Source organism: Macrobrachium rosenbergii, chromosome 24 (assembly GCF_040412425.1).
Source record: "Macrobrachium rosenbergii isolate ZJJX-2024 chromosome 24, ASM4041242v1, whole genome shotgun sequence".
NCBI classification, from domain to species: Eukaryota; Metazoa; Arthropoda; class Malacostraca; order Decapoda; family Palaemonidae; genus Macrobrachium; species Macrobrachium rosenbergii.
In genome coordinates, this window is record NC_089764.1 from 35,652,381 (window position 1) to 35,663,688 (window position 11,308).

The 11,308-nt window shown below is 41.2% G+C and overlaps 1 protein-coding gene across 1 annotated transcript; it reads right to left on the bottom strand.

The window, feature by feature from the left end:
• Positions 1 to 2,158: 2,158 nt before the first annotated feature.
• Positions 2,159 to 5,257, bottom strand: LOC136851848 (uncharacterized). Its single transcript, XM_067126160.1, has 4 exons — positions 4,976 to 5,257; positions 4,505 to 4,585; positions 4,188 to 4,222; positions 2,159 to 4,046 (listed from the first exon to the last, which is right to left on the bottom strand). Exons 1-4 carry the CDS (start codon positions 5,255 to 5,257, stop codon positions 2,159 to 2,161), a joined length of 2,286 nt encoding a protein of 761 aa, XP_066982261.1.
• Positions 5,258 to 11,308: the final 6,051 nt, after the last annotated feature.

The window sequence follows — 11,308 nt, forward strand, 5'->3', positions numbered from 1 at the left end:
AATATATATTGCATTCAAGATTTTCATTATTCTTGATATACTTTGAACATTTCACATATATAGATAAATATAACACTGAATACAACTTAAAAGAAAACATATTTGGTAATATAAATATTTTTGAATTCCAACTTTTATTTAGGAAATTCACAAAGTTTTTCAGCATGATTTTCTGAAGTATGAAAAGCCATTTTCCATTGTTTTCTTACGTCACTGATTCCTGCCAATGAACGGAGCCTGCAGGGGAGTTTACGTAATCGCGAAGGTGGTCACGTTGAGACTTGCCAGACATGGTTGCTGTCTACCGGTTTGGGAGAGCCAGGCTTGGTAAACTTTGCTCAGACCTCCAGTTACCAGGCAGGACCCCAGACCACACGTCTCGATCCCCCTCACTCCTGGCATGAGGATTTCTTGTCAAAATTAAGGTGTGCCACACACCAGCCGCCAACACCACGGAATCTGTGGGAGACAAAAGGAAAATATTGATTTAGTTATTAGATGGTATACAAAAGGTATTTCATATTAAATACGTATTATTTCTTATTAAAAGAAAAATGAAATTGGTATACAAAAGGTATTTCATAGTAAATACGTACTTAAATGAGCAGACCAGATAAATACAGTAATAAATTGTCAAGAATACTAAAAATCTTGAATGAAATATATATTTTACTAAAAATAGAAAAATGCCTTTTCACTTCTTATATGCAGAACTTCAGAACATTCTAATATATTGTATTTCATTGCAGTCAACTCACTGACTTATTTTTATAAAAGAAAATCTTGTTTAAAAACTATATAAAATTCCTGAATGAAAGTTAAAATTCAGAAATATTTATAATACAAAATATATTTTCTTTTATGTTGTATTCTTGGTCATATTTTAATTCTCAGTTGAGAGACAGTGGTAGTTCACCACATTCAATTTGTAAACTTGAACTGAAGTGCTAACTCTGAGGCATCCCAATTGAAATTAGGTGCTTTAATTCCCTGTATGTCACTGGCATACACAATAGTGTTAGTGAGGGAAGTTGCAATGCCGTCAGTAAACATGGTTACTCTACTTTAGGTTAGGCACACACACAAATGAGAACTGTCAAATCACTGTTGAGATAGGTTAACCCAGGTTGAAAACATTGCTGACACTTTATGGTAGGCATGATACACTAGCACTGAAACATACTCTTAGGCCAATCATTCATAAGTTAACTTGTGCCTAATACCACTGGCATGACAACAAGTAAACTTATAGTCAACATCGGCTAGGCCTGGCATAACTTATCCTAGTAACCTTAAAATTTCAGAAATCAGAACCTTATATAAAATCATTTAGGATTACCAAAATATGGCAACAAGCCTTGCAGCTAAAACCATCTTTTGACTGAGTGGCTCGCCCTTGAATCGAGGTATAATCTTGCAGGCTAAAATTCTGAAAATATTTCAAAATGCTGATAATTTTGGTTTGCACATTACTGTTTACAACTTTTAAGTTTAATTTTTCTTTATCTGAACTTTTGAAAATATATCATACCCTCATTCATATCCAGTTTAATATTATTGATTTGCACATTATTTGCTACAAGTTTTAAGTCATTTTTTTCTTTATCTGAACTTATGAAAATATCAACCTTCATTCATCTCAAGTTTAATAACCTTGAAAATATTGGAGATGGTTTGTGGTTAAGGATATTGTTACCCAAAAATTACTGTGTTCAACATTTCAAGAAAAATATTGTTATAGAAATAATTTATTGCTTTTAGGAAAATTTAGTACATACACAATATAAACAATTTACACAATTTATTTTGTTATAAAAATACACACATATACAATTTATAGTAGCAGAAGAATTTATCATATACAGTAGCATTTAAATTAGAGAACAGTTACAAGAAGAACTTTTTTCTTTTTATTATTGTGTGAACAATAACAAAAAGGGGGGAAAAAAGGGAACCAAAGTACACTCTAAGGTTGAGGAGTACTAGTAGGAGCCATTGTCTTAGTGACACTTGAAGTAGGAGGCATTGTTCAAAGAGGACTTTCAGTATCGGGAAACATTTTCTCTAGGAAACTGTCACTGACGAATTGGCTGACCAGGAATACTGCCTGGCCAAGGAGACAGTCGTTGACCCTGAAGCTGAGCTACTTGCTGCGGCGTCAGGCGGTAAGTTGCTCGGGTTGTGCAGGAGGCTGAGACGCGAAGGATGTTGAAGGTGCAGGAAGCTGAGACGTGAAGGATGTTGAGGGTGCAGGAAGCTGAAACATGAAGGATGTTGAAGGTGCAGAAAGCTGAGACGCGAAGGATGTTGAAGGTGCAGGAAGCTGAGACGTGAAGGATGTTGGTGAAGGAAGCTGAAACATGAAGGATGTTGAGGTGCAGGAAGCTGAGTTGAAGGTGTTGAAGCTGAGACGCTGAAACATGAAGGATGTTGAAGGTGCAGGAAGCTGAGACGCGAAGGATGTTGAAGGTGCAGGAAGCTGAGACATGAAGGATGTTGAAGGTGCAGGAAGCTGAGATACGAAGGATGTTGAAGGTGCAGGAAGCTGAAACATGAAGGATGTTGAAGGTGCAGGAAGCTGAGATACGAAGGATGTTGAAGGCGCAGGAAGCTGAGACGCGAAGGATGTTGAAGGCGCAGGAGGCTGAGACGCGAAGGATGTTGAAGGTGCAGGAAGCTGAGATGCGAAGGATGTTGAAGGTGCAGGAAGCTGAGACGCGAAGGATGTTGAAGGTGCAGGAAGCTGAGACGTGAAGGATGTTGAGGGTGCAGGAAGCTGAAACATGAAGGATGTTGAAGGTGCAGAAAGCTGAGACGCGAAGGATGTTGAAGGCGCAGGAAGCTGAGACGCGAAGGATGTTGAAGGCGCAGGAAGCTGAGACGCGAAGGATGTTGAAGGTGCAGGAAGCTGAGACGCGAAGGATGTTGAAGGTGCAGGAAGCTGAGACACGAAGGATGTTGAAGGTGCAGGAAGCTGAGACACGAAGGATGTTGAAGGTGCAGGAAGCTGAGACATGAAGGATGTTGAAGGTGCAGGAAGCTGAGACGCGAAGGATGTTGAAGGCGCAGGAAGCTGAGACGCGAAGGATGTTGAAGGCGCAGGAGGCTGAGAACATGAAGGATGTTGAAGGTGCAGGAAGCTGAGACGCAAAGGATGTTGAAGGCGCAGGGAGGCTGACGCGCGAAGGATGTTGAAGGCGCAGGAGGCTGAGACGTGAAGGATGTTGAAGGCGCAGGAAGCTGAGACGAAGGATGTTGAAGGCGCAGGAGGCTGAGACGCGAAGGATGTTGAAGGCGCAGGAAGCTGAGACGTGAAGGATGTTGAAGGCGCAGGAAGCTGAGACGCGAAGGATGTTGAAGGCGCAGGAGGCTGAGACGCGAAAGATGTTGAAGGCGCAGGAAGCTGAGACGCGAAGGATGTTGAAGGCGCAGGAAGCTGAGACGCGAAGGATGTTGAAGGTGCAGGAAGCTGAGACGTGAAGGATGTTGAAGGCGCAGGAAGCTGAGACGCGAAGGATGTTGAAGGCGCAGGAGGCTGAGACGCGAAGGATGTTGAAGGCGCAGGAAGCTGAGACGCGAAGGATGTTGAAGGCGCAGGAAGCTGAGACGCGAAGGATGTTGAAGGTGCAGGAAGCTGAGACACGAAGGATGTTGAAGGTGCAGGAAGCTGAGACGCGAAGGATGTTGAAGGCGCAAGAAGTTGAGACGCGAAGGATGTTGAAGGCGCAGGAAGCTGAGACGCGAAGGATGTTGAAGGTGCAAGAAGCTGAGACGCGAAGGATGTTGAAGGTGCAGGAATCTGAGACGCGAAGGATGTTGAAGGTGCAGGAAGCTGAGACGTGAAGGATGTTGAAGATGCAGGAAGCTGAGGCACAAAGGATGTTGAAGGAGTAGGAGGCTGATGTGCGAAGGAAACGAGCAGGAGGCTGAGGTGCGAAAGATGTGGCTGACGGCATATCTTGGTGCATTTCCCAAAACGAATATCTGGTGCTTGGGAAAGGTCGAAATTTGCTTTCAGTCTCCCTTCTTCCTTCACCTTCTGTAGTCTGCAAAAAAAAAAAAAAAAACTCTCTCCGTTCGGATGTACGTATGGAAGAATGGATCAATTTCAGCTGCATCTTTCGCAACCTTCTTCAGACAAAGATTCCTAGTAGGCCTCTACGGCATTTGGCTGAATGCAATCCAACGGTGCCTTCTTGGCCACTTCAGCATTTTCAGTCACCTAAACAAACAGAAAGAGATATTAGTCAATGCACAAAAGCAATATATATTTCATTGCAGAAATGAAAAACAGGGAAAGAATCGGACAATAAAAAATTTTTATATAGTTAATGTTGTGAAACCCAAATATTTCATAAATGTCAGTCAGCATGTTTGTTATATGTTTCGAGATTGAAAATAATGAAATATTAACCTTCTCAAGGACTGAGTCTTCGGTGTGCTGAAGTTAGGTGTCAAACTTCTTCTTAGGCCTCTTTGCCTAGATGGCGGGGAGGCTGGTCACATCGTCATCATCCCCACCAGCAGCATCAACTTCGTCAGGAGCATCAGGAAGGGCAGCAGCAGCAGCAGCAGCAGCAGCAGACTGTAGGGAAAGAGAAAGGGAAATGTATTAATAATTTTGGAAACCGCATATATGAAAAATGAAAATTTTTTATATTGCGCTATTTAATAATCCGGAAAAAAACACAACATATGAAACCAATACAGGGCAGAGCAATTACCTCTTTCAGTCCAAGGGTCATTGGCTTCTGATGGACAATGTGTTTCCCAAAGAAGCCGAACGTCACCAGGATTCACCTTTCCCTGTCCATCAGGTCCTTCACTGCTGCCTGGCTGCTCTTGGTCCTGGTCAATCGCCCATACCTAGTTGTTATGGACTTCAACCACATGCTCAGTTGAACTGCAGTCAAAGACGTTTTGAGGGTCAGTTGGGGCCAATGGTGTCGACGGAGACGATTCTTCGGTGGCTTGCTGAAGGGCCTGCATGGGGGTCATCAACAGGAGAAGCAGATGTTGCTGGAGAGGTGCTAGGAGAGATGTCCTCATACGGCACAACCTTTTTCCTCACAACCTTCACAACATTTTGGGGCAAGATGATCCTGAAACAACGAGGATAGCAGCCTATGTCGCTTACAGGTACCAGCTGATGAAAGACTGTTGACCCGAGAGTCTGACTACTGAGCATCCCCACTGCACACATTGTGGGGTTGCCAAGTACATGGCGTATGTCATACTGGATGCCACATGTTGACATTGCTAGTTATGTCTTCCGTAATCAAATGCCGACACCATTGTGTCATTCGAGACACCATTACTGCACTATTGTGTCTTGCTACGTGACCTGATGACTTTTGACAGTTGTCGTGACTCGACTGGGTAAGCGCTGGGCAGCCTTGCACATCCGCCATCACTTGGTGGACATTGTCAAATTCGGCGACGCAGTTACAAATCATGCAGATTGATGCCGACTTGGTCATATTTAGATCGTGATGGCATCGTAATGAGCAAATTTCCAGCCGTTACGACGGTCGCAGTCTTGAATCGCCGCTATGGCTCAGGCATAAATGTCCCAAGCACAGAAGAATGAGATGTGGTAAACATAGTCGACATATTCCTCTGGTGATCCCTCCTCTAAGATGATCTGCATTTTATGCAAATTGATAAAAATTTGACTACATCAGTTGCTATGGAAACCATCTCATTTTTAATCATCCATACAGTAAAGGAGTGGTGAAAAAAGCAAACACGGCAAGCCCATGCTGTAATGTCGATAAACCTGTTTCTGCTGTTACCTCCGCCATCAAATTCTGGTGGTGATTGTGTCTTCCTATCTCAACTTATTACATCTGTGTTAGCATTATTAGCTGTTTTAATTGTATTCCTTGAGTGATATCTTTTTTTTATAATTTCTATATCAGTCATAAGATAATATCGCTACGAAAAGAGATGTCTCATTGAATCTATATTCAAAAAACAGTTTGACAAGTTCGTATTTTTTTGTATTTTGTTCTTCGTGAACTGAACTTTGTCAGAATTACTTTATATTTACTGTGATCCTCCCACGTTGTTTACAGAACCTATCTAGTTTCGATTAAATCTGTATGTTGCTGAGTAGTTTGTGTGTGTGCCTGTGTCACGTTAAGTGATGGTTTTGCGGGAACTGCTGGTTCCCCACTCGTTCCCTTTTGTGGATTGCTGCCTCCTTACCTTCAAGTTTTTTTTTTTGTTTTGATGTTTTCGTCAGTGAGCTGCCGTTTTTCTTGCTTCAGTCGGGTCTGGTAGGGCAGCGAGGTAGCGGCAGTGGCAGCAGCAGCAGGCAGTTTTTGGAGTCGACGTTGGTCGAGTTTTTGAGCAGCAAATTGGAGCACGCCTACGAAGTGGAGCACGTCGTAGAGGTGGAGTGTGACCATGAGTAGTCGTGTGACCACGAGCTGCTCATCTTTGATGACAGCGTGAGGCTGTCCTGACGTCTCCATCGGGGTTTTCTGGTTGATGGGTTTTTGTCCCTGTTGCACAGCTGAGGGCTGTCTTGGTGCCCCGATGGAGGACGTATGTTTGGTTTTTTTTTTTCTGCCTGCTGTTGTTTATTTTTGCCTTTTTTTTTAGCTACTTTTTGTTTATAAAGTTAATTGTTTATTTAACTTGATTTTGTTTAGTGCTGCCTTTTGGCTTTTTTTTGTACCTATGGTTTTTATCTTTTTACCAGACCTGACTCACTTGTAAATACTTGCCTTAATAAATCAATATTAAGCTCTTTTTATTGTTTTTGTTGTTTTCTCCTCCTTTGTTTGTTGCATCTGCCGTCAGTCATGACAGCCCCGTCCTGAGTATGTTAAAGAACCTGCATAACGGCCCACTCGGGTCGTTACAGCCTGGTACCATCGAGTGTGTTTGTCATTGTTGTTTTATTTGTTATTGCTATTTCTGGCCAAGTTGGCCTGTGTGTTTTTCTGAGTCTGTTAGTGCTATTCCAGTCAGTGTTGTGTACTTAATATCATCAAGTGAATTCCTACTCTTGAAATTGTGGTCAATATTAGACTTGCACTTACTGAACTCCTCTGTGTGTGTGCATGCATGTTTTGTTTCATGAAGCCAATTTTAGTGTGAAGCTAGCAAAAACCTCTGTACGATAATGCCAGTGTTACACATTGGCGATTCAAGACCGTGACCGTCGTAATTTGCTCATTACAATGCAGTTGGCAACCGATTGCCATCAGTCGCGGGCCTTGAGCCTCAAAAAAAAAGAAAAATCAGCTGATTACAACACCACGACGTCATACGTGATGAACATTTACGACATCAGTGCGCACATTGAGATGAGATTACGAACGCGCATAGTCGTACGCGACAGTCGCTGATGATTCAGGCCATGCCCACATTTAACAGTTTTTACAGGACGGTGACGTCTGTGAAGGCATGACGATTTATGCCCGACTTAGTTAGTCCCGTGCCAACAGATGCAATGGCAGTGTCATGTGTCGTGAAAATGCCTTTTCGTAATAACCTTGGAAATGTACATTTTTTCATCTTGTTATTGTATGAACAATAACAAAAATGAAAAAAAGGGGAGCCAAAATACACTACTGTGCATCCCCATCAAAGGAGGAGCCAAAATACACTACTGCGCACACTGTTGGGTTGCCAAGTACATGGCGTACGTCGTACTGGCTGGCACATGTTGACATTGCTAGTTACATCTGACGTAATCAAATGCCGACGCCGTGTCGTCAGTCGTGATGACATTACGACACAGTTGCGTCCTGCAACATGACATGGCGACTTCTGACAGTCACTGTGGCTCGATCGTGTAGTGCTGTGCAGCCTTGCACATACGCCATCACTTGACGTATATCACCAAATTAGGCGACGTGGTTACGAATCATGCCAATTGATGCCGATTTGGTCGTACCTAGAGCGTAACAGCGTCGTAATGAGCAAATTACGACTGTCGCGGTCTTGAATAGCCAATGTGTGACGCGGGCATAACTCTACGGAATATTTCGTCGGGTATCGATCATGGCTTTCACTTTACCCAGTGAATCTGCCTAAACTGATTATGTGTTTGCAGGCACCTTTGAAAGAATGGATTTTTTTTTTATTTCTCCTGCTCTCCGACTATTTCTGTTACTATTTTAATAGACTAATAGCAGTTCCTTGGGAAAATCACCACCCAGCTCCTTAAATAATATCCAGTTTCTACTGTTTCAGTGAAATTTAAACTTTCATGTAAATAAAGATATTGGGTATTTGACAGGTTCACACATGGTAGTTCAAATGCAATTTAATGTCACAACTTTTTTTATTACGTACTCATGTTTAAAAACTTTCCGTGTCTATTAACAATATAATCGATTCTATTAACATAAAAGACTGAATTGTTTATAACAATTCATTGCAATGTAATTTTTTATTTATCCAATTGTAATTAATTTTTATTTATTATGATTTTGTCATGACACACAACTCGGTTTGTTAGCCAAGATCAAGTTGATGCATAGCTGCAATTCGTCCGCTTGAAAAACATAACTTGGTTCATGTGCGTCTCGAAAACTTAAACCAGAAAACTCGAAAAAATAGATGTAGAAAGATACAAAATTCATTTGCAATGATTCGTGCCTGTCAGATACTTAGGTCACAGGACGCAGTACAAGACAGCGGATTCAAACCGTCCTGATTCTTCTTCTTCTTTTAACGTGCTTTTTTCCCATTTGTATGGGGATAAGCACGATGCCTGCCATTGCCTTAATCCTACGTCGTAGCATAAAGACAGTTAAGCCAATAGTGGCGATAAGCCGATAATGTGAACAGGATTAATAGAGTACTCTATTAATCCTGAATGTGAAGACGTCTGTTTGCGTCACCTTACAGCCGAAGAGCGTTACCTTTGCGCGGTAATAAATCCTCTCGGTCACCAACATGTCCCCATCCGACAGAAATGTGATTAAAATCGAAGCGTGATTAACTAGGGCTGTTAGAGTTAAATTTATAATCGCTGAGAATGGATGATATTTATCCTTCAACAAAACATCTAGGACAATAGATATGAGGTTTAGCAAAGGTTAGGCCTACAGTGTTTAGGCCAAAAATATAAAAACTTGCAATTATCCAATAAGGATAGCGTTTCAATCGATAAACTTATTCACAAAGCGGATAGTATTAATAATATTACTTGGTTACAGCAAATTGACAACTCCCTGGATTGAGGAAAATGCCTTTAGCGTAGAAACGATCCGGTCCGTGTGACACAATGAGCACTATTTATGTGCCATTACTTGCGGCATGACACCATGAACCAGTAAAAATCGTCTTGGTGACACCGCCTTTGCAAACATTAAAATGATTAAAAACAGGAAATTGCATCTTTTACTACAAATGCACGAAGTTCTGTTTCCCTCGAGCATAAACTGTGGTAAAATCAGATACCATTTCTCTGCCCTTGAAACTGGGTGAACTTTGAACGATCCTATGCTCCAGTGAGAGTGTATTCTTCACTCGACGTGTTATAATATTAATGAATTCCTTCAGAGTTTATGTATACCATTCATTGATCCATAAACTCTTTCGTCTACCATTTGCGAAATAAATGAACAAAACAAAAGTGGTGTTACGTGAAATTAGATTTATCTCTCAGAGGGAGGCGTTTCATAGCATCCGATGCGCACGGTATTCACCCAGAGCGGAAAACCGTTGCCGAGTTATACTACTGAACTCGCCTATGACTAATCACTCCTCCCCCTAACCCATAGCCATCCCACCCACTGAAACAGCTGATTAACATTCCCGTTTATTCTGGTCGTATAAAGGCAAAGTTTCTGACTTTTATTCTTTCCTTAAAAGTAAATGGCCGCTGCAATAGGGAAAAGTCACATTAACGATACGTTATTCGTCCTGGGATAAACAGGAGTATTAAATGTCGGTCAAGGTTAAGGCGGGAGTGTTGCCGTAGACCAGGTATGAGTGTTTAAAAAAGCATTCGGTGATAGTACAGATTTCTTAAGTCCTATAATAATAATAGTAATAAATTTTGTTGAGAATTCAGAAGAGAAAATTCGAACACCATTTGAGGATACCGAATTCCCGAGATGACTTAGCCTTAGGCTGTTTGTGGTTTACTTTCTGAAGAAGAAGAGAAAAAGGAATTATCAGCCGAAGTTCTCACTAATCCCAGCTGCCACGCCACTGAAGTTTTGTTAAGAAATCCTAACTGGAAAGTTGGAAATCTTTAGGTAAGTGGTTGTATCATATGGTTTGAATACTTTTAACGCACGAGTAGGTGTGACGTATATAGGTAGCGTCTCATTTTCATTCTGACACACGTATATATATATATATATATATATATATATATATATATATATATATATATATATATATATATATATATATATATATATGTGTGTGTGTGTGTGTGTGTGTGTTTTCTTTCCCTCTAGAAATTTTGTAAGAACTAACATTTCTCATGATTGTTTTTCGTATTCTTTCAAAATTTCATATTTTCAATATTTTTCCATTTTTCTCTGCTCTACTTACGAGGCGTTCCTTTCCGTGCATTCCTTCATTTTTTCATGGTTTAGATACTCTGGGGCAGTCTCTCCACATTCTTTGGTGGCAGAGGAGATATATGCTCAGGAAATCGTAATTCAGGCTTTATTACGAAAACCTCATCTTGCCTGTAAAGTACAGCTGCGTTCTGCCAAATGCACTTTCAAGGTTGTGTGTTAAGGTGGCGATTTATAATACTTCCACCGAGCAGGTAATGTTTATCGTAAGACGGATTTGTCTTTTCACTTCCAGCCGTATATTTTTTCCTTGCCTACTTGTTTATTCCGCCAAGCGTTGCGTCAGGCGGACAAAGGTCTAGCTAGACCTTGAATCGTACAGCTGAGTTGCTTTAGTGGAGCAGATAAAATCATTTTTTCTCACTAAAACACTTCAGTTAATGATACAAGTGCGAAATTTGGTACGTATCTTCTCCACAGGCCACTTTTTGAGAATTACTGGATGTCCTCTCAAAATTCCAAAGGGGATGCCTTTTTTCAAGATGGCCGCTTGGTCAAGGTTTTAACACGGGACTCATGTGCCTCTGGTCATGTTTTTATTAATTTGTTTTGGTTACACACATTTTAGGCGGAGTCACCAAGCAAAATTAAAATGTATTTCTGTTAAAGATTTCATATAGCATATGTAGAGAAATATGGCATCCAATATGGCAGCCAAAAACCTTAAATAATCGCATCTCAGGATTCAGCAGGCGTGGAAAAATGTCTTCCTGTTCAATATAACAGTTTGCAAGTCTATATATAAT

What these genes read in the sequence shown, in the direction of transcription:
- LOC136851848 (XM_067126160.1), bottom strand. Translation starts at nt 5,257, where the DNA reads ATGTCAACATGTGGCATCCAGTATGACATACGCCATGTACTTGGCAAC. An exon ending in CTGGTGGGGATGATGACGAT is followed by an intron (nt 4,223 to 4,504) that starts GTGACCAGCCTC and finishes CTGTTTGTTTAG; the next exon opens with GTGACTGAAAATGCTGAAGT. An exon ending in GAAGTGGCCAAGAAGGCACC is followed by an intron (nt 4,047 to 4,187) that starts GTTGGATTGCAT and finishes TTTTTTTTGCAG; the next exon opens with ACTACAGAAGGTGAAGGAAG.